The sequence below is a fragment of the Aotus nancymaae genome, unplaced genomic scaffold (assembly GCF_030222135.1).
Source record: "Aotus nancymaae isolate 86718 unplaced genomic scaffold, 86718_ANA_hifiasm-v0.15.2.pri h1tg000006l, whole genome shotgun sequence".
NCBI lineage: Eukaryota > Metazoa > Chordata > Mammalia > Primates > Aotidae > Aotus > Aotus nancymaae.
This window is the reverse complement of record NW_026988417.1, coordinates 932501-954346: the sequence shown is the minus strand read 5'-3', so window position 1 is coordinate 954346 and position 21846 is coordinate 932501. Positions and strand designations below refer to the sequence as shown.

General features: G+C 63.1%; 2 protein-coding genes across 10 annotated transcripts in view; one reads left to right on the top strand and one right to left on the bottom strand.

Annotated features, from left to right (window-relative positions):
• Nucleotides 1–153: 153 nt before the first annotated feature.
• DGKQ (diacylglycerol kinase theta) lies at nucleotides 154–13997 on the top strand. Its single transcript, XM_021669288.2, has 23 exons — nucleotides 154–418; nucleotides 2437–2516; nucleotides 4179–4278; nucleotides 4531–4616; nucleotides 4689–4814; nucleotides 5007–5154; nucleotides 5232–5306; nucleotides 5383–5483; nucleotides 5633–5865; nucleotides 5940–6030; nucleotides 6192–6246; nucleotides 6435–6496; nucleotides 6872–7022; nucleotides 7369–7407; nucleotides 7605–7720; nucleotides 9767–9918; nucleotides 10138–10286; nucleotides 10446–10624; nucleotides 10961–11061; nucleotides 11308–11454; nucleotides 11562–11673; nucleotides 11755–11907; nucleotides 12222–13997. The coding sequence occupies exons 1-23, from the start codon at nucleotides 154–156 to the stop codon at nucleotides 12321–12323; spliced, it is 2823 nt and encodes a 940-aa protein (XP_021524963.2). The 3' UTR covers nucleotides 12324–13997.
• The window catches only part of TMEM175 (transmembrane protein 175), a 33153-nt gene continuing 24997 nt past the window's right edge, over nucleotides 13691–21846 (bottom strand). For 4 of the 9 annotated variants that reach the window (XM_012473774.2, XM_064365151.1, XM_012473775.2 and 1 more), the window contains 3 exons: nucleotides 17292–17370; nucleotides 16892–17027; nucleotides 13696–15060 (listed from right to left, as the gene is read on the bottom strand). In XM_012473774.2, the coding sequence (XP_012329197.2) occupies nucleotides 14388–15060; nucleotides 16892–17027; nucleotides 17292–17370 (888 nt within the window). In that variant the 3' untranslated portion in view covers nucleotides 13696–14387. Of the gene's footprint in view, nucleotides 15061–15205; nucleotides 15672–16891; nucleotides 17028–17291; nucleotides 17371–21846 lie in introns of those variants that run through there. The other 5 variants (XM_012473779.2, XM_012473773.3, XM_012473780.2 and 2 more) reach the window with 4 other exon arrangements.

The window sequence follows — 21846 nt, the reverse complement described above, 5'->3', positions numbered from 1 at the left end:
GGCCCCGCCCCGAGGCTCGCGCGTGCGCAGTGGGACGGGCGCAGTCGGAAGCCGGGCTGGGCTGCGCTGCGCGGGCGGTGGAGCGGCCGCTCGAGCGGCCGCTCCGGTCCCCTCAGCGCGGACCCGAAGGGATTCGGGCCGCTCGGGCCGGGAATGGCGGCGGCGACCGAGCCTGGGGCCCGCGCCTGGCCGGGCGGCGGCTCCCCGCGCCCCGGCAGCCCGGCCTGCAGCCCCGTGCTGGGTGCAGGAGGCCGCGCGCGCCCGGGGCCGGGGCCGGGGCCAGAGCGGGCGGGCGCCAGAGCCCCGGGCCCCGCCGCCGCGCCGGGACACGGCTTCCGGAAGGTGACGCTCACCAAGCCCACCTTCTGCCACCTCTGCTCCGACTTCATCTGGGGGCTGGCCGGCTTCCTGTGCGACGGTGAGCGCCCGTGCCCCTTCCCGCGGGCACCCCCGCGCTCGCCCGGGACCCTGGCCCCGGCGCCCACCTGGCTGCCCCCTCGCCGGCCTCGTGGGCGGGAGCCCGAGCCGAGGTGGCGCCGGCGCTTTCTGGGCGGGGGGCGGGGTCCCAGCCCTGCCCGCGGGACCTGCCTTCGTGGGGCGGCCCGGGCCTGTGCGCCGTGGGGCCCGGGCCTCAGGGCTTCCTCGCCTGGGAGGTGCGGGCAGTGTCTCCATAGCGCTGCGCGGTGGCCGCGACCCAGGGGCTGTGCCTGATGCAAGCGCGACCTCCTCTGGGGTCCCCAGGGCCGGCTTGCTTTCCCAGCGGCTGGGGCAGCAGGTGTGGTCAGGCAGGGCTGGTCTGGGCCTCTGGCCCTGACCCTTCTCATGCTGTGGCCCGGAGCCCCAGCCTCCTGGAGAGCCAGGCCGCGCCCTGCTCCACCCAGCTGCCCAGTCCTGGCTGGGGTGAGGATGGCCGTTCCCTGCTCTGGGCCCGGGCGCTTCCAGGGCTGCCTCTCTTCTTTCCCCGCGGCAAGCAGGCAGGCCTTGGGGACCACAGCCCAGCCTCTGAAGGGAGCCAAGGACAGGACCGGAGTCCTAGACGTTTGACACTTACTGTGTCCTGGCCAGGGACACCGAGGTGGGAGGGGCTAAGGAGCCTCTGCCCTGCTCAGAGATTCAGGCCTTTGCTCTGGGGATAGGGGACCACTCAGGCCAGGGGCTGCAGAGGAGACTGGGCCCTTCACACAGGGATGTCGTCTGTGGTGGAAATGACACAGTTGTTCCGACCCCCAGGGCCGCACAAGGTGGCCTGGCTCACCGGCGTCTTTGTCACATCAGAGCATGGCACTGCCATGCCTGCTGCCTGGGGACGCCAGGGGCTTCCCCCGAGGTGGGGGGTGTGCCCGTGTGACTGAGGCAGCTCCCAGCCTGAGGCCAGACTCTGGGTCCCCTCCCCCTCGGGAGGTGGTGCAAGGGCCCTCCTGGGCATCACCTGTGGAAGAGGGGCTGGCAGGGACGTGGGAAGAAGGGCACCCTCCCCCTCCAGGAGAACCAAGCGTGGGGCGTGGGGTGAGCAAGCCCTGTCTCCACGACAGAGGGGACCCGGGCGCTGCCTGTCCCCCCTTCTTCTCTCGGCGGACCCCAGCTTGCTTCCAGAGCTTTTCTCCTAAGCCGCCAGGAGGAACTTCTCTTGGTCCCATCTGGAGACTGGGGTGGCCAGGTGAGGGGTGCTGTGTGGCAGCACCAGCAGGGCCTTCTGGGAGAGCGGCCTGTCCCGGCTGGGCTGCCTGGGGCTCCATGGCACAACCTTCACCCAGGGCTGTCTTGGCAGGTGTGTCGCTGGGTACCCTGCCCATTCCCAGCCCCCAGCAGCCTTTGCCCCAGCCCAGGGCTCCTTCCTTCCCTCCTGACCCGGCCCCACCCTGCCGCCTCTCACTGCTGGGGTGTGGCGCTTGCCGCTCTTACGCCCTCCTGAGCAGCCTGCTGGCTGAGGTGCTCCCTGGGCTCCGTGCACACAGCCAGAGCTCCTTGAGAGTCTTGGGGCTGCCCACTCCCCAGCGGCTCCAGGTCTGAGGCATGATGACAGCACACAGCAGGGACAGTTAGGGGTATATGCAGTTCCGGGGGAGTGAGGGACAGGTGTACCTGGCAAAGCTGATCTGCAGAAGCCGGAGCAGCCCCTGCCGCTTGGCGAGGCTGGTGAGCCCCGGGCTGCCCCTTGAGAGGCCCAACTGCAGAGGCAGGAGGAGTGCCAGGCCCGCTGGAGGGGCAGGGGCTGCTGTCTGGACGAGAGGACGCTCACTGGCCTCTAGGATGGTCCGGGGCACCGAGGTCCCTACTCTGGGCTGCAGGCTTTCCCCAGTGAGGGGGGAGCTCGGGGACCACAGGGCCCCTGGTGCTGCATGGTGGGGATGGCAGGAGTTGCCCTGGGGCCTCTGACTTCTGGGTGGGACAGCATTGGGTGGGATGGGCCTGCTCATGCAGCTCTCATTCCCACAGTCTGCAATTTCATGTCCCACGAGAAGTGCCTGAAGCACGTGAGGACCCCATGCACGAGTGTGGCGCCCAGCCTGGTCCGGGTGAGTGTGGGGTTGGGTGTTGCTGCTGCAGAGGCTGGGGGATGCGTAACCCTAACCCTTTGCGTCAGATGTTACTGATACCTGCGGTTGAAAGGCACAGGTCAGATACCGCTTGGGATTAAAAGGCTTAGCACCCACCCCGCATGGACCTGCAGGGGAACGATGCTGAGAAAAGCCAGTCCCAAAGGTCGCAAATAGCAAAATCCTGTCCACAGAACGTGCTCAAAATGACAAAACTAAGGGGAGCACAGATGAGAGGTTTCCAGGGGTGGAGGAAGTGGGCGTGGCTGTGACTTGCAGCCTGAGGGCTCCTGAGAGGATGGAGATTTCGGCCTTTGGGGGTGTCAGCATCTCCACTGTGACTTGACTGAAGTTTGCAAGATAGCACACTTGGGGGAGCTGACAGAGGCTTGAAAGGGTCCTCACGGCTGTGTGTGAACCCACAAGCATCAAGGAATTTGAATAAAAAGCAAAGGCAGAAAGCCTGGAGCCTGAGGACATCTTGGCCACCAGCCTTCCTCTGAGGGCTCTGGGTGGGGGAGGGAGGTGACTGGCCCAGGGGACTTTACTTCTCTGACAGTGGTGACAGCAGGGACAGGTAGGAAGGGCCGGGCTTATTCCTCCTTCAGCTGTCAGCCTCGCCCTCTGCAGACTAGGCTCCCGTGTCCGCATTCCCTGCCGAGCTCCGGCTGCAGGTGGGGCGCAGGCTTCCAGACGGGCGCCGGTGTGCGGCAGGAGGGGAGGCTAGGCCGGCAGGTGGGCATCTGGCTGCGCCGTCCTCTCTAATGTTGACGCCCTGTTCCTAAGGATGCCACTCCTGGGCTGTGACAAAACTAAGGGGAGCACAGATGAGAGGTTTCCAGGGGTGGAGGAAGTGGGCGTGGCTGTGACTTGCAGCCTGAGGACGCTGGCTCTGGTGGTGGCTGGCACCCTGGGGACGCCACATTGGCTTGGGCAGCGGCCCCACGTGGACGGCCTGAGGCTGCAGCTTTTTAAAGTTGATTTTAATGTCTTCTTTTATACTTTGCTTAATTAGGAAAATACAAGTATGTGTTTCAGCTATATGCACGGCAGGAAATTTAGAAGACACATTTAACAAAATAAAAGTTACCCACCATCTGGCGTGCTCACAGCTGCTATTCTGGAGCAGAGTCTTTCCGTGTGTGCTTTTATTGGGTGTGGTTTAAGTTTGAGGATAAGGACGAGTCAGGAGTGAAGACTTGGCCTTTCTCCTTCCCTTCTTGTGGAAAAGCGGCAGGGCCTTCCCCAGCACAGCGGTGTTGATCCACGTGTTATGGCCCCATTGTCTCCCAGAGCGCAGTCTCCGTGTGCTGGGATCTGCCTGGCTCCGAGGAGACAGATGCCAGGCGGTTGACAGCCTCGCCTGTCCCGAGGAGGGAAGGGGTGGCAGGTGGGTCTGGCTTCCTGGTGCTAGGCAGGGTTGCTGGGGGAGGCCACAGCCTGCTCCCTGCTTTTGACCAGCCAGGCTGCCCCGAGGACTGGGAGTGTGGTTGCTCCTGGGGTCTCCAGATGGCACAGCCGGCTCCGGCTGGGCATTTCCTAGCAGGAGTTCTGCAGGTGAAGAGGGAGGAGGGGCGGGTGGCGGGCGGCCCGTGGCCCTTACTGAGAGCGTGGAGGTGAGGCTGTGTCCGCCCTGGCCAGGTGGCTGTGGCCCATTGCTTCGGCCCCCGTGGACTCTACAAGCGGAAATTCTGTGGTGTCTGCCGCAAGGTCTTGGAGGCGCCCGCGCTCCGCTGCGAAGGTACAGGGAGCCTGCCTGGCTCCCCTCGCCCCTCCCAGCATCCTGGTCTCTGTCGCCCAGGGTGGCCCAGCCCACCCCCTGCTGTGCAGCTTGTTGGGTGATGGGGGAGGCCGAGGGCTGGCTGCCCGGCAGCCAAGGACAGTTAAAGGATTCGGGGTGCTAGGTGGTGGAGACAGGGCCAGACCCAAGCGCCAGCAGAGGCAGGGTTCCTCCAAGGTAGGGCTGAGGCCTCTAACCCTGCCTGCCCCCCAGTGTGTGAGCTGCACCTCCACCCAGACTGTGTGCCCTTCGCCTGCAGTGACTGCCGCCAGTGCCACCAGGACGGGCACCAGGACCACGTGAGTGCGCTGGTCCCAGAGAGGCCTGGGGGGTGGGGCGGGCCCAGCTGCTGACTGTCCCCCACTCCCCAGGACACCCATCACCACCACTGGCGGGAGGGAAACCTACCCTCGGGAGCACGCTGCGAGGTGTGTAGGAAGACGTGTGGCTCCTCCGACGTGCTGGCCGGCGTGCGCTGCGAGTGGTGTGGGGTCCAGGTGGGCACTGGGAGGGGGAGGGGAGGGGAGGGGAGGGGAGGGGGGAGGGGGGAGGGGGGAGGGGAGGGGGGAGGGGGGAGGGGAGGGGAGGGGAGGCGCGGAGTTCAGGCTGGGTCTGCAGTGTGTGGGGTCTTTCCCCGGACCCGGCGCGCCTGGTGCCCCCAGCCCCGGCTTAGGCCCTTGTCCCCCCAGGCGCACTCTGTCTGCTCTGCGGCCCTAGCCCCCGAGTGCGGCTTCGGGCGCCTCCGCTCCTTGGTCCTGCCCCCTGCGTGCGTGTGCCTGCTGCCTGGCGGCTTCAGTAAGACGCAGAGCTTCCGCATCGCCGAGGCCGCGGAGCCAGGTGAGGCGTGGGCTGGCCGGGGCGCCCTGGGCTGGGGGCTGCACACTGAGTGAGGGGTCCATGTGCCCATCCCGCAGGTGAAGGGGGCGATGGTGCGGACGGGAGTGCCGCCGCGGGGCCAGGCAGAGAGACGCCGGTGGCTCCGGAGTCCGGTAAGTGTCCGCCTCGTGCCCCCCATGCCCCAACATCTCCCGGGCACCTGGGACTCATGGAGTTTCCCCGGCCTAGGGAAGAAAACACTGAAGATCTTCGATGGTGACGATGCGGTGAGGAGAAGCCAGTTCCGCCTCATCACGGTGCCCCGCCTAGCCAGTGCGGAGGAGGTGTTGGTAAGGGGGAGCCTGGGCAGGTGTCTGAGCCCCCACCTCCACTGCGTGTCCCGCACCTGGCGCCCCTGACCTGGCTCTCCCAACCTGGTACCCCTCACCCACCTGCCCCCACCCCCCCAACTTGGCTCCCCCAACCTGATGTCCTGCAGGAGGCTGCACTCCGGGCCCACCACATCCCCGAGGACCCCGGCCACCTGGAGCTGCGCCCGCTGCCCCCTTCCTCGCAGGCCTGTGACGCCTGGGCTGGGGGCAAGGCTGGGAATGCTGTGATCTCGGAGGAGGGCAGAAGCCCAGGGTCTGGGGAGGCCACGCCGGAGGCCTGGGTCATCCGGGCTCTGCCTCGGGCCCAGGAGGTCCTGAAGATCTACCCTGGCTGGCTCAAGTGAGACTGGGCCTGAGGCTCCCGGTCTGCTGGGTGGGGTGGGCGGAGCTCCAGCTCAGGCTGCGTCCCCACAGGGTGGGCGTGGCCTACGTGTCTGTGCGAGTGACCCCGCAGAGCACCGCCCGGTCCGTGGTGCTGGAGGTCCTGCCTCTGCTCGGCCGCCAGGTGTGTACCCTGGGCCTGCTTCCCATCCTGGACAGACTTGGTGGGGGGGTCACTGTCCCCAGGATGCCGGGCCACCATCCCAGCTCAGGCATGGCTGTCCCTGTGGGCGTCCTGAGGTGTCGGGGCCTGCCCGGACCCAATGCTGGCCTTTACTCCAACAGGCCAAGGGTCCTGAGAGCTTCCAGCTGGTGGAGGTGGCAATGGGCTGCAGGCACGGTGAGTAGGTGGCCCGTGGTGGGCCGCTCCCAGGCTTTCCCATAGGGTGGTGCTGGTCATCAAGGCCGGGCCCTGTCCTCCTGACCAGCTCTACCCTGCATCCCCACGGGCCCCGGGGGCTCAGGGCAGCTGTTTCCAAGGTGGGTGAGGAGCCTGGTGCTGACGGGCTGTGCCCCTCACCTCTGCAGTCCAGCGGACGGTGCTGGCGGATGAACAGCCCCTGCTGGCCCGGCTGCAGGACATCCGGCAGGTGAGTGAATGTGGATGCCGGTCCCCAGGGAAGCAGCAGCCCTCAGCCAGAGCCTCTGCCCTGAGGGGTACGCGTGCCCCAGACGCCAAGTCTTTAGCTAGGCAGCGACTGTCCCAGCTGGCAAGGCAGTGCCCTGTCATAAGTTACTTGGTCCCTGCAAGGAAGCCTTGAGCCACAGACCTCCCCGAGGTCCTCCCTGAGGGGAATGGACAGGGTTGTCCACAGCAAGGGAACCTCCATGGCCCCTCTCCTCATTTTCATGTTGACTTAATTCCGGGACTCTTCCCAACCCCCGTTTTGCGGATGAGGAGGCAGAGGGTCTGGTGCCGGCGGTCTGTTCTCCCTGGCCCAGCGTCCTTGCCCCTCTCCCTGCAGATGTCTGTGCGGCAGCTGAGCCAGACGCGGTTCTACGTGGCGGAGAGCAGGAAGGTGGCCCCGCACATCTCCCTGTTCATTGGCGGCCTGCCTCCCGGCCTGGCCCCCGAGGACTACAGCAGCCTGTTGCTTGAGGCCGTGGCTACCGAAGGTGTGAGCTCCGTGGCTGGCCGTGGCTGCTGGCTGGGGGTGGGGTCTGGCGGCCGTGGGGCTGCAGTGCTGAGGCCCGAGCGCCAGGCCCAGCCCACGTCCCTTCCTGCAAGGTGCTTTGGAGCCTCCTGCCCTCTGTGGCCCTTCCCGGTGGCACTAGGCCTCCACCTCTCCCCCTGTGCCTCTGGGGAGCTGGGAGCCCTGCTCCTGAAGTGGGGCAGGGGTACTTCATGGGGAGGTGGCCCTTGGGGTGTGATGTCACCCTGAACAGGCAGAGGGGCTGGCCCCGGCCCCGGCGCTGTGCATCCTTCGCTTCCCACCACGCTGACCACAGCCTGCCTTTGCAGCCACCATGCTGTCTGTGAGTCACGTCTACTCCTCCCAAGGTGAGCTGCCCTGATGGACATGGTCACATGGGGCCCGGGGTGTTCCTGGAGTGGGGTGGGACAGCCCTGATGTCACCTGGCACCCGACTTTTCCCTCGGTCAGCCCTGGGCTGGGGAAATGTCTTGGTTCTGTTCCTGCCCGGGCACCGTGGGGGCCATGGGACGGGCTCCCCCTGAGTCCTGGGCCGCTGCCACAGGCGCGGTAGTGCTGGACGTCGCCTGCTTTGCGGAGGCCGAGCGGCTGTACGCGATGCTCAAAGACACGGCTGTGCGGGGTCGGCTGCTCACTGCCCTGGTGCTCCCCAACCTGCTGGTGAGTGAGTGGCCGAGCCGGCTCTTCACACACCCCAGGGGTGGCCAGAGGGAGTCCGGGTCTGCAGGTGCGCGGTCCCCACAGCCAGACCCACTCTTTTCATCGGGCATCTCTTCCTCGAGTTCGCTGGGGGCTCGTAGGTGCCACCATTTGTGCCTCACAACAGCAGGAAGGACACTGTTGCATTTTACACCCTTGACCGACGGGCCTGAGGTCAGAGGGTCAGCGCTCATCTGAGGCTGCCCAGTGGGCGATACCAGCTCCGTGGGGCCCGGCCCAGCTTCCGCGCTACACCCAAGGCCTCCATCACAGTAGGGAGGCCCACAGGGTGTGGCTCCTGGATGTGCCGGGTCCCGCTGCGGCTGCCTCGCCACGGGCCAGAGCATGTCTGTGACCAGCTGTCAGCATCCCAGGCACAGCCCTCTCGGTACAGCTCAGCCCCTCCTGCTGCCCGGGAGGCCTTAGGACCTCTGCTCCCAGCCCGGAGCTCCCAGGGAAGTCGATGCAGCTCCCAAACTTTGAATGGTACCCTTAAGACCTGCAGTGCCCAGAATAGGGGGCACCTGGCAACGGGGCAGTGCTGGGGGGAGGGCGCACGGCCCACAGAGCAGCAGGAGCCTGGGACTTCACGCTGCACGCCGTGCCTTCATAGCGGGCTCTCGGCCTCAGCCCATCCAGCCCCAGAAGGGTCCTGTGAGGACCCCCAGGTGTCCATGCTGCTCTGCCCCTGAAGCCTGACCCTTGACCCTGACCCAGTTCAGGTGAAGCAGAACTAGAGCAGAATGAGTTGTCTGTGGCTGGGACGGGTGCTGCCTGTGGGTCCCTCCTGTGCCTTCCTTACCTGGCTTTGCCTGGCTCAGGACAGGGTGGCCATCCCCGCTGTCCCGAGGACGCAGCCCTTGCCCCAGCCCACTCGCTCTGTGGGCCCAGCCAGGTGCGGGGTGACACCCCTTCCCCAGCCCACTCGCTCTATGGGCGGAGCCAGGTGTGGGCCGACACCCCTTCCCCAGCCCACTCGCTCTGTGGGCGGAGCCAGGTGCGGGGTGACACCCCTTCCCCAGCCCACTCGCTCTGTGGGCGGAGCCAGGTGCGGGGTGACACCCCTTCCCCAGCCCACTCGCCCTGTGGGCGGAGCCAGGTGCGGGGTGACACCCCTTCCCCAGCCCACTCGCCCTGTGGGAGGAGCCAGGTGCGGGGTGACACCCCTTCCCCAGCCCACTCGCTCTGTGGGCGGAGCCAGGTGCGGGGTGACACCCCTTCCCCAGCCCACTCGCTCTGTGGGTGGAGCCAGGTGTGGGGCCGACACGCGCTTTCTCTCTCCCGTCAGCTGCCTGCCCTGGGGTGAGTGGTAAGTGGTGACCGCAGGCGGCTCTGCCTGCCGAGTGGGTCACGAAGCCCCGAGTGTGTCCTTGCCCCAGCCACGGCCGGCCCCTGTGCCGCCGCCCACCCTGTGTCTGCACCCGGCCTGTCTGTCTCCTTTGCCCAGCCTTCCCCGCTATGGGGGCCCAGACTTGTAGGGCCCCCAGCCCTGAGCCCGCTGTGTCTAGATCTGAGCACTGCTTCCTGGGGTTGTGTGGGGAGATGGGCTCTTCCTGTGGCCAAGGGACGACGCGTGCCACCCTGTGAGTTTAGAGCTTCTCTCAGCTGCTGTGTAGGCAGGTGGGGGCCTGGGAGCCACCATCCTCCAAAGGTGTGCCCCGGGGGCGGCCTCGGTCTCAAGCAGTGCCAGGGAGAGTGCCACGTGCATTTCCAGTCTGGATTCACAGGCTGCATGGCCCAGGCAGGCGTGGTCTGTTCACACTCGGTGCAGTGGACAGATCCGAGGCCTTTGTGCTGGGAGCGCCAGGCAGCCAGCAACGAGGTGGGGTGACCGTGCAGCTCATGTGCGAGACCTCATATGTGAGGATGCCGGCCACGCCTTCCTGGGATGGGGGCCGGTTCAGGCCGGGTGGGCTCAGGGTTGGGGGCCAGGTGCTGCCTGGCAGTCCCAGCAGTGGGGACACCCCGTCTTGGGTCCCCATGCTAACCCAGCCTCCTGTCTGTCAGCACTCAAGGCTGCCCCCAGACAGCCGTCCCCTCCTTGTGTTCGTGAACCCCAAGAGTGGAGGCCTCAAGGGCCGAGATCTGCTCTGCAGCTTCCGGAAGCTGCTGAACCCGCACCAGGTCTTTGATCTGACCAACGGGGGTCCTCTTCCCGGGTGAGTCCAGTGGGACCCCTGGTACCGGGCAGCGGTGGGGGCGGGAAGGGCCCCAGGAGGGTACCGCAGCTATCTCGGCCGGCGGGAGCTCTGCTGGGATCCCACGCTGGGGCCTCGAAGTCCCCCACGTGGCCAGGAAGGGCATCTGAAAAGGAAGGGGCAGCCTGGGTGGGGGTGGGCTGCCTCGCGGCTGCTGGAGGACACTTCCTGTCTCTCTAGGCTCCACGTGTTCTCCCAGGTGCCCTGCTTCCGGGTGCTGGTGTGCGGTGGCGACGGCACCGTGGGCTGGGTGCTCGGCGCCCTGGAGGAGACGCGGCACCGACTGGCCTGCCCGGAGCCTTCTGTGGCCATCCTGCCCCTGGGCACAGGTGGGGTCAGCCGTGCACAGAGGAGGGGGCCTCAGGTCTCTCCCTTCCTGCCCCAGCTTTCACTGAGGCCTGGGCTGGCGTCTGTCCCCACGGTGGGGTCTGCGCCCCGCTGATGGGCAGTGGGTGTGGACAGCCGCTCTGCATCTGACTGTGTCCCAGGGAATGACCTTGGCCGAGTCCTCCGCTGGGGGGCGGGCTACAGCGGTGAGGACCCCTTCTCCGTGCTGCTGTCTGTGGACGAGGCCGATGCTGTGCTGATGGACCGCTGGACCATCCTTCTGGATGCACACGATGCTGGCAGTGCAGAGAACGGCACGGCAGACGCAGAGCCCCCCAAGGTACGGGGCGGCCCGGCGTGGGGTGTCCTTCAGGCTCCTGCATGTGACATCACCACACATGTCACAGTGGGCGTCCTCCCAGCCACACACGGGTGTACGCACCCACAGCTGAGGGAGGCACAGCGGGCGGCCACTGCTGGGGATTGTGGCCAGCCAGCTGGCGACATAGCCTGCCCGGGACCCGGCACGCTGCCCTCTTGGGTGCTGGGCTTGTTGCTGGGGCGGCCCTTGCCCTGTCTCTGCCTGCCGGCTGGAGGCAAATCACTAGACTAGCTGTTGGGGAGCTCAGGGAGCCTGACGGCTGCCGGGTCCTGGGAGATGAACGCCTGTCCCCAGATCGTGCAGATGAGCAACTACTGTGGCATTGGCATTGACGCGGAGCTCAGCCTGGACTTCCACCAGGCACGGGAAGAGGAGCCCGGCAAGTTCACAAGCAGGTACTGGAGCCGCAGAGGCCGCCACCTGGTTCCCTCAGGTTCCCCAGCAGGAGCCGCCACCTGGTTCCCGCAGGTTCCCCAGCAGGGGCCGCCACCTGGTTCCCGCAGGTTCCCCAGCAGGAGCCACCACCTGGGAGGGTGTTCACCCGCAGGTGCCCCAGCAGGGACAGGCAGAGAGGCCAGAACCCGGAGGCTGTCTCAGGAGGGTGGGGCCCCCTGGTGATGGGCGCGTGTCCCGTGCCGCAGGCTGCACAACAAGGGTGTGTACGTGCGGGTGGGGCTGCAGAAGATCAGCCACTCTCGGGGCCTGCACAAGGAGATCCGGCTGCAGGTGGAGCGGCAGGAAGTGGAGCTGCCCAGCATCGAGGGCCTCATCTTCATCAACATCCCCAGGTGCCCCCGGGGGGCTCCCGAGAGGCTCTGCCCGGCAGGGCCATGGGCGGGCTCAGCCCTCGTCCGGCCTGCACTGACACCTCTGTGCCCACTCTCTTACATGGCAGTTGGGGCTCGGGGGCCGACTTGTGGGGCTCCGACAATGACGCCAGGTTTGAGAAGCCGCGCATGGACGACGGGCTGCTGGAGGTGGTGGGTGTGACGGGCGTCGTGCACATGGTGAGCTGCTGGCCAGGCGGGTGGGCAGGCCCGGGGTGGTGTCGCTGGTCCCCACTGAGCCCAGCTGGCCTCTCCTGCCAGGGCCAGGTCCAGGGCGGGCTGCGCTCCGGAATCCGGATCGCCCAGGGTTCCTACTTCAGAGTCACGCTCCTCAAGGCCACCCCGGTGCAGGTGGACGGGGAGCCCTGGATCCAGGCCCCTGGGCACATGATCATCTCAGCTGCTGGCCCTAAGGTACGTGGGGTGAGGCTGGAGAGCCAGGGGAGGTGGGCTGGGCCAGGCGGGCTGTGGGAGTGGCCAGCGGTGCCCAGAGGGTGCAGCATGGCCTGTTGCCCCTGGCCAGGGTCTTCCTTGGCTCCAGGAGGCTGCCTGCCTCAGGAGGGCTGTGCCGGTGGTCAGGGCCACAGGTGGCGCAGGGAGCAGCCAGGCAGGTCCTTCCCCTTCTGTGAAATGGAAGATGGCTTCAGCTGCCCGGTCCCAGGACTGGGGGCTGCCAGTGCACCGTTCCTCCGTTGGCCACGTCACCCTGGCTCTCTGTCCTGGGACAGGTCCACATGCTGAGGAAGGCCAAGCAGAAGCCAAGGAGGGCCGGGACCACCAGGGATGCCCGGGTGGACGCCACGCCTGCCCCTGAGGGCGATCCTAGGTAGGGGTGGCCGGGGCAGGCCGAGGGCTCGTGCGGTCTCTGCCCCCACTGGCTTGTTTTCAGATGGTCTGGGGGCAGCTGTGCCCACACAGTGGCCAGCCCTATGGTCCGACCTGGCTTCAGCCCTGACCGCAGCACCTTCCTGGGTCTGGAGCGGGACCAGCCCTCATCCCATTGGTGCCACACACGGGTGTCACCACCTTCATCCCACTGGAGACTGCTGTGTGGGTGGCGATGTGTCCCCATGTCCTGGGTGGGCACAGGCTCTGGCTGGCAAGCCTTCTGCCCTGTGGGGGGCCAGTCCTCTCCTGGAGGGTGAGCACCCGTCCCTCCGTACCTCTTCACACTGAGGCCCTCGAGCTGGATGGTGCTGGACGCAGGCCGTGCCCCTGGCTGGTCCTTCACAGCAGCAGGCTCCCTGGCATGTCCCTGTCCCAGCACACACGCCACCAGCCCCTCTAGCCTCACTTCCCCACCCCGGGCGGTCCCTGGCAGGCAGCGTTTATCAGGCTGCCTGGTGACTTCCTTGTGTGTCTTGGGGGAAGGGAGAAGGTGCCTTCGTTTTCTGGCCTTGTTACATACAGATGGCAGCTTGGACCCCAAGTGCAGCCTCAGGGGTAGGCAGTGCCCAGCTGGGCCTGGCTGCCCTTTCCTCGTGCCTGTGCTGGGGGAGGAGAGCCTCCGTCCGTGTCCGCACGGAGGGCAAGTCTTGGGTGCCGCCCTGACAGCACCACAGTGTGCGTCTGCCCCTCGGCCCTCGGGGTGGGCACTTGGCACGCAGGAGGGACCAGAAGCAGGGCCTGGCGGTGCAGAGGAGCTGGAGGAGGTGTAAATAGCTCCATGCGTGTGGAGGAGCTGGCTTTCAGCCCCAGACCCCACGCTAGCACTTTCCACGATGCTTGAAAGTCGCTGACATGCAGTTTCGTGTCTGTGTGAGCTGCCGTGCTCGGTCCTATCCCTCATCAGCGTGTGGAGATCCTGGTCCTGCAGCACCCCCGCTCCCATGCCCCCAGACAGCTTGATGGACGGTGCTGCGTCTGGGCCAGACTGCGGTGCACCCAGTCAGAGACAAAGCTGCTTCCACGTGCCCAAGGATTCAGACGGCACACCAGCCCCGGGAGGAGTCTGACCAAAAATTAAGCCGCCTCTGCAGGAAGCCTCCTGACTCCCCCTGTAAGAAATGGTCCCAGAGTCCTGGTCACACCCTTTCCCTTGTGGGGCACAGCTGGCCTGGGCCTCCCATTCTAGGCCAGAGCTTTCCTAGGTGTGGCCTTGACCTCAGAAGTGGCTCTGGTTTGGCCCCAGGAGTGTGTGGACTGGCACAGCCTGCAGCCTCCTGGCGAGCCCTTGGTGCCACTAACCCCCCAGCGCTGCCCCCCTCCCCACTGCTTCTGCCAAAACTGCACAGACATGCACTGTCAGGCTGCCCGTGGCCTCCAGCGTACGCGCCTATTGACGTCATCTGTCCCACTGTCAAAACCAGCCCCTCGTGTGTGACTACTTTTGCTTCGCAAGCCTTGGTGTGGACTGTGGTCTGTATGAATCGTGTGTAACTGGTGAGGGGATTGTCCTGTGTGAGTGAGCCTGTGCCCTGCACACTGGGCCCCTATGTATTTATCGCTGCCTGAATGCAACAGTAATTTATATCTGGGACGAATACAGACTGGCCATCACTGTCCTGCTGTCTCCTCGTCTTTCTGTCAACAACCAAGGTGGGAGAGGGAGGGGAAGGCTTGGCACCGTCCCCCCCAGGGCAGCTCTGTGTAGGCTGTGGAGGGGGCTGCGAGTGGGCAGTCCCTCGGGTGGGTGGGTGTGGCAGTGTCTTCGAGTTGGAGAGAGTGGATAGGCGAATGCCACAAGGCACATTTCAAGTTCCTGGGTAACTCCTCACTCTACAGAAACTGGAGAACAATTTGAGGACTGAGACAGAACATGGTATTTCACAGTGACAATAAAACCAGGCCACACGAGAACCACTGAGGCCTGCCCGTAACTCAGCTTCCCCCGCCCAGTGTCCTGTCCTCCCTGGTCCATATCTGGTGGTGGCTGGGAGAGGGCCCTGTGGCTGCTAGCAGGGGGAAGGGAGGAGCTGGGCCTGTGGGTCGTCCTGGCCTGTGGGTGCCGGTGGGGAATGTTGGGGCCGGGCCAGGCCCCGCAGGCCCCGCAGGCAGGTCAGGGCCAGGCCCACGAGCAGGCGCAGCAGCAGGAAGGCGCAGGGCACGGCGATCTGTGTGAGGTGGAAGATGCCTGCGCTGAACCTGCTCAGCAGGCAGGTAGAGGCGAAGGCCAGCAGGCTGGCGCAGGGGTACAGGGCCAGCTTGGCGAACATGAGCACGTGCTCCCGGCCGCCAAACCACACCGAGGGCTGCAACGTCTCTGCCTGGTGCAGCAGCGCCGTGGTCCAGATGGCGAGCTGGAAGATGCTGGCCAGGAAGATGATGGCACAGCTGACGCGGACGCGCTCCAGCTCGTCGCGGGGCTGCCGGGCGAAGGCCGAGGTCTGCTGGTAGGCCAGTGGGAGGCCACCCACGAAGGCCAGCGAGAACGTGTTGAGCAGCCCCATGGCCTGCGTGGCCTTGCGCACGTGCAGGAAGAGCGAGTGGTGGGCGAACCACAGCAGTGCCACGGTGGCGAAGGAGCCGAAGTATGCCAGGAAGCGCGGCCCGAACACGCTCAGCGCGGCCACGAGGCTGCCGCCGAACCTCTCCTTCACGTCCTTGGGGTCCGGGACGTTGTCCTCGCTGAGAACAGGGAACAGATGGATTTGTGCCGGCCCCGCTGAGGCTACGCAGGCCCCCGCACGGTGTGCTGAGTGCCCGTCAGGGCTGCCTGGCCGCGGCACGCGGCTTTTCAATGAACGACGTGGACTTTGCAGCAGGCTAAATTTCAGAATGCATATTTATATATACTTGGCACACTGACCTAACGTTACGTGCTGTTCATCTGAAATTCCACAGTTACTGGCACCCTTCTCCTCCGTGCTAAAGGGAGCCCAACCCTGCTGGCCTGAGTGCTGCTGGGGGCCCTCTGGCTGAGTGCGTCTGCAGTGCAGGGCCAGCCTGCTGTGGGGCAGCGAGGTCTCTTTCCTCCCAGCTCCCAGCCCTCAGAGCCACCCACATAACACCGTGACCGGAGATATGTGGAGGGCTTGTCTCCATGGTTCTCAGATGCACATGGCATCTTGGGAGGCCAACTCCCAGGCCGGACTCTGCAGCCCCAGGAGGCTGTGGGAACCACTCTGGTCAGGGCCGCTGCCTTCTGATGGCACCACCCAGGAAGCTGGCAACAGCATCGTTTCAGCAACGGGACGTGGAGGACGGTGGTCCTCAAGCAGCCCCACACAGGCTCCGTCCTCCAGAATGAGAGGCAGAGGGCGGGGGGTGAGGGTGGGGTCAGCAAGGGCAGGAAGTTGCTGGGAGCAGGCAGGTCACCCTGGAGCATCCCTTGCACCTGGGCCTTAGAGACAGGTGCCAACCGTTTGCTTCCCGCTTTTAAAAATGCACACATTGCAGCAGAGAAGAGCTACCCAGAGAGCATTAGGAGACTCGGACTCGAGAATATAAAGCACAGAATATAAAACCATAAACCACAGTGTCTTACCCTAACGAGATCACAGTGCTGCACTATGACCAGGGAACAAGACTTCAAAAGCAAATTAAAACGTGATGACTGCCAGGCACGGTGGCTCACGCCTGTAATCCCAGCCCTGTGGGAGGCCGAGGCGGGCAGATCACCTGAGGTCAGGAGTTCGAGACCAGCCTCGCCAACATGGTGAAACCCCGTATCCACTAAAAATACAAAAAATTAGCCGAGGGTGGTGGCGGGCGCATTAGTCCCAGCTAGTCAGGAGGCTGAGGCGGGAGAACCACTTGAGCCTGGGAGGTGGACAGGTGGAGGTTGCAGTGAGCTGAGATCGAGCCACTGCACTCCAGCCTGGATAACAGAGCCAGATTCTGTCTTAAAAAAAAAACCAAAAAACAAAAATGTGACAACCGAGACGAGCACTTTAACAGACGAGGCAGTGCAGTGGAGGAGCAGATGCTGGAAGGAAGTGGAAGCAACAGCAGGGTGTGGGGAGTGGGAGGTGATGGGAGACTGGGAGACGATGGAGGGGCTGCTGGGAGGGACTGGTGCTGGGGCAGGGGTGAGGCCTGGGGTGGGGGATACCCATGGCTGCTGAGCCCCTCTGGGAAGAATGAAAAGAACAGTTGGCAGCTGGTGCTGACTTAGCCCTGGCACCCCATCCTGCGCTTGGGGTGGGGGCCGCTGGGAAGGGAGGGGGCCGCTGGGAAGGGAGGGGGCTGCTGGGAAGGGAGGGGGCTGTTGGAAAGGGAGGGCTGCTGGGAAGGGAGGGGGCTGTTGGGAAGGGAGGGGGCTGCTGGGAAGGGAGGGGGCTGCTGGGAAGGGAGGGCTGCTTGGAGGGCTGTCTTCCCTGACGTGGGGGCTGCGCTGACTTCACATAAAACTCTAGGCACCCAGAGGAGGTGGAGCTGAGACCCCGGGGCCTTTCTGGGGTTTCTAGGACACACTGGGTACCCAATATAGCTGGGGCAGCTGGCATGGGGTCCTCACCAGATGTCCAGGATGAGAAGGGTGGCCACGATGGCGTAGACGCCGTCGCTGAAGGCTTCTACCCGCTCCTTGCTGAGTGGCTCATGAAGGTCAAATGTGAAGACTTCCACTGGGTGAGCCGAGGGCTCCCTGTGGCCTGTGGACAAGCCAGGAGGGTGGAGCTGGCCAAGCCCTACCACATGGAGCCACGGCCCATGTGGCTGTCACTGCCCCATCCCAGAAGAGGCCTGGAACGTGCAGGCCAGGAGAGGACACAGCACCGCGACACCCCGAGGGACAGAGCAGGGGAGCCCCGGCCACCACCATGCACGTAGGCATCGGCCCATGCACGGCCCTCAGTGTGGAGCAGCCACGCGGAGCTGGGAGGCCATTGGCCTCGGGCCAGCTAGTCATCACCTACCCACGAGCCTGTCTCGGCACCAGCTGGCGGCCTTGCTGACGTACGGGAGGAGGATGACGGATGCCATCAGTAGGTAAGACTGCAGGGAGACACACCACAGGTTAGCGCCCTCCACAGGGGGCCGAGGCCAGGCTTTATCCAGACACAGCTGTGTGTGTGCCAAAGAACCGGCAGCGGCGCGAGGGAGGGTTCTGCAGATCATGTGTCTGACAGGGCCGAGTAGCCAAAAAGTGTCACGACTTCTGAAGCCCAGCACAGTGGCTCATGCCTGTAACCCCGGCACTTTGGGAGGCTGAGCAGGTGGGTCGCTTGGGCCCAAGAGTTCGAGACCAGCCTGGGTAACAGGGTAAACTGCATCTCTCCAAAAGTAAAAATTATCCAGGCGTGACTGAGTGCGCCTGTTGAACTGGGAGGCATGAGTTGCAGTAAGCAGTGATCCAGCTCGCTGTACTCCAGCCTAGGTGACAGGGCAAGACCACGTCTTAAAAGCTGCCTGCTTGCAATTCTGACAAGTCAGCAATAAAGACAACCCAATTAAAAATGGGCAAAGGATGACAACAGACATTTTTCCAAATGAAACATGCAAATGGTCAACATATTCTTGAGAAGACGCTCAACCCCCTCCGCCATGATGAAAACACATATCACACCACGAGATTCGACCCCCTCCGCCATGATGAAAACACACATCACACCACAACGAGATTCGACCCCCTCCGCCATGATGAAAACACACATCACACCACGAGATTCGACCCCCTCCGCCATGATGAAAACACACATCACACCACGAGATTCGACCCCCTCCGCCATGATGAAAACACACATCACACCACGAGATTCGACCCCCTCCGCCATGATGAAAACACACATCACACCACGAGATTCGACCCCCTCCGCCATGATGAAAACACACATCACACCACGAGATTCGACCCCCTCCGCCATGATGAAAACACACATCACACCACAACAAGATTCAACCCCCTCCGCCATGATGAAAACGCACATCACACCACGAGATTCGACCCCCTCCGCCATGATGAAAACACACATCACACCACGAGATTCGACCCCCTCCGCCATGATGAAAACACACATCACACCACGAGATTCGACCCCCTCCACCATGATGAAAACGCACATCACACCACGAGATTCGACCCCCTCCGCCATGATGAAAACACACATCACACCACGAGATTCGACCCCCTCCGCCATGATGAAAACACACATCACATCACAACGAGATTTGACCCCCTCCGCCATGATGAAAACGCACATCACACCACGAGATTCGACCCCCTCCGCCATGATGAAAACACACATCACACCACGAGATTCAACCCCCTCCGCCATGATGAAAACACACATCACACCACGAGATTCAACCCCCTCCGCCATGATGAAAACGCACATCACACCACGAGATTCGACCCCCTCCGCCATGATGAAAACGCACATCACACCACGAGATTCGACCCCCTCCGCCATGATGAAAACGCACATCACACCACGAGATTCGACCCCCTCCGCCATGATGAAAACGCACATCACACCATGAGATTCGACCCCCTCCGCCATGATGAAAACACACATCACACCACGAGATTCGACCCCCTCCGCCATGATGAAAACACACATCACACCACGAGATTCGACCCCCTCCGCCATGATGAAGACGCACATCACACGAGATTCAACCCCCTCCGCCATGATGAAAACGCACATCACACCACGAGATTCGACCCCCTCCGCCATGATGAAAACACACATCACACAACGAGATTCGACCCCCTCCGCCATGATGAAAACACACATCACACCACGAGATTCGACCCCCTCCGCCATGATGAAAACACACATCACACCACAACGAGATTCGACCCCCTCCGCCATGATGAAAACGCACATCACACCATGAGATTCGACCCCCTCCGCCATGATGAAAACGCACATCACACCACAACGAGATTCCTTCACACCCACTAAGATGCAGAGAAATGAAAAACGCCAAGTGTCAGTGAGGAAGTGGAGAAATGAACTGCTGTGTGCTGCTGGTGGGAACGTAAAATGGTGTAGCTGCTGTGGAAGCTTGGTGGTTCCTCAACAAATTAAACTTAAAAAATTCAACACAGAATCACCATATGACCCAGCAACTTACTGCTGGGCACACACAAAAGACCTGAGAAGACAGATATGAAGAAATGCGTGTCCAGCAACGCTCACAGTGGAATCACTCACAATGGCCACATGTCCAAGAATGCTCACAACAGCTTCACTCATGATGGCCACGTGTCCAGCAACGCTCACGGCAGCCTCACTCACGACGGCCACACGTGTCCAGCAACGCTCACGGCGGCCTCACTCACAACGGCCATACGTGTCCAGCCATGCTCACGGCAACTTCACTCACGACGGCCACACGTGTCCAGCAACGCTCACGGCGGCCTCACTCACGACAGCCACACTTGTCCAGGAATGCTCACGGCGGCCTCACTCACGACGGCCACACGTGTCCAGACATGCTCACGGCAGCTTCACTCACAACAGCTACACGTGTCCAGCCATGCTCACAGTGGCTTCACTCACGACAGCTACACGTGTCCAGACATGCTCACGGCGGCTTCACTCACGACGGCCACGTGTCCAGTAATGCTCAAAGTGGCTTCACTCATGACAGCTACATGTGTCCAGGAATGCTCACGGCGCCATCACTGATGACAGCTACACGTATCCAGGAATGCTCACAGCGGCTTCACTCATGACAGCCACACGTATCCAGCAATGCTCACGGCGGCTTCACTCATGACAGCTGAAAGACGCAGATTCCCAGATCTCCATCCATGGCTGAGTGCGCCCACATGACGTGGCACAAGACTCACGATGGACTCGACCATAAAGAAGAAACACGGTTTTGACATGGGCAACAACATGGGTGAATCTTGACAATGTTAAGAGGCCAGACATGAAAAGGCCACATACTGTGTGAGTCTCTGAATATGTAGAATCCAGAACACACAAGTTTATGGACACAGAAAGTGCATCTGGCTCCCGGGGACTAGGTCCTGACCTCATCAGCCTGCCCCGTCACTCAGTCACCACCAGAAGGGGCTGTCCCATCTCTGACACCAGGACTGCCTCAGACTGCTCCCCCTTATCCCTGCCCACTGTGCTGGCCACCCACCCACCTGCCTCCCTCTGCCAGGACTCAGCCCACCTGCCTTCTGCCCAGAGCTCCTGCCCTGCTCTGACCTCACAGAGGCTGCAGTGGAGGACACCTGCTCCTCCTGCCAGTGCCAGTGGGTGGCACACCCTTCTGGAGGAAGTTCCTGGCCTCTGGCCTGCCCCACCCCCACATCTCCCTGGCGCCTACTCCCTCTTGTTTCACAGGCATCAAATGCATCTGGTCTAAGAGCCCAGCAACACAGCAGCCACGGCTCTGGGGCTCACAGGCCATCCCACTGCTCTGGCCTGGTGCTCTGGAGCCAGCCCTGCTCAGCCTCCCAGCTCCAGCCCCTCTCGGTGGAGGAGATGGCCTGCCCAGGCCTCTAGTGAGTGAGGCAGCAGCACCAGGCGCTCACCGGACATGTCTGTTTCTTTAGAGACTGGGTCTTGCTGTGTTGCCTAGGCTGGGGTGTGGTGCTAATCACAGGCGCGATCTCTCTACCGACGGGTACGGGAGTTCTGACCTTCCCCACTTCCGACCTGGGCCGGCCCCCCACTCCTTACGCAACCTGGTGGCTCTCTGCTCCTGGAAGGTTGCCACATTGATGCCAAACTGAGCGCAGAAATCCAACCAGCACAGCCCCGAACTCCCTGGCTCCCACGACCCTCCGGCGCCAGCCTCCCAAGTAGCTGGGACTATAGGTGCACCACTGCCGCCTGGCTGCCGTCTATTTTAAACTTGGGATTCTTCTGAAATGTTTACTAAACATTTACAGTAACAACCATTCATTTTTCCACAATTCTTTTTTTTTTTTGAGACAAAGTCTCGATCTTGTTGCCAGGGCTGGAGTGCAGTGGCCCAATCTCAGCTCACCGCAACCTCCACCTCCTGGGTTCAGGCAATTCTCCTGCCTCAGCTTCCAGAGTAGCTGGGATTACAGGCGCGCACCACCACACCCCGCTAATTTTTGTATTTTTAGTAGAGACGGGGTGTCACCATGTTGCCAGGCTGGTCTCCACCTATTGACTTTGTGATCTGCCCGCCTCGGCCTCCCAAAGTGCTGAGATTACAGGCGTGAGCCACCACACCCGGCCCAGGTTTCCACAATTCTTATGGTGCTCTGGGTTTAAAAATTAAATTTACTTCAAAGGTGCTCCAGCAGGTCCAGCTGCCACAAGTAAAGCCGTGACTTCAGCTCCGAAACAGCTGGATTTTAGGGTTTGTTGCTGTTTCTGGGTGATGGCGGCATTCCTAGAATGACGTCTAGAATGATGGTCTTACCCTATTAAATCAGCCGTTGGCTTAAGAACCACAAGTGAGCAGCCCTTGGTCTTCCGGCTGGGCTAAGAGTTTCCCAGCTGTCTTCTGCCTGAGCGAGGGCTGCTA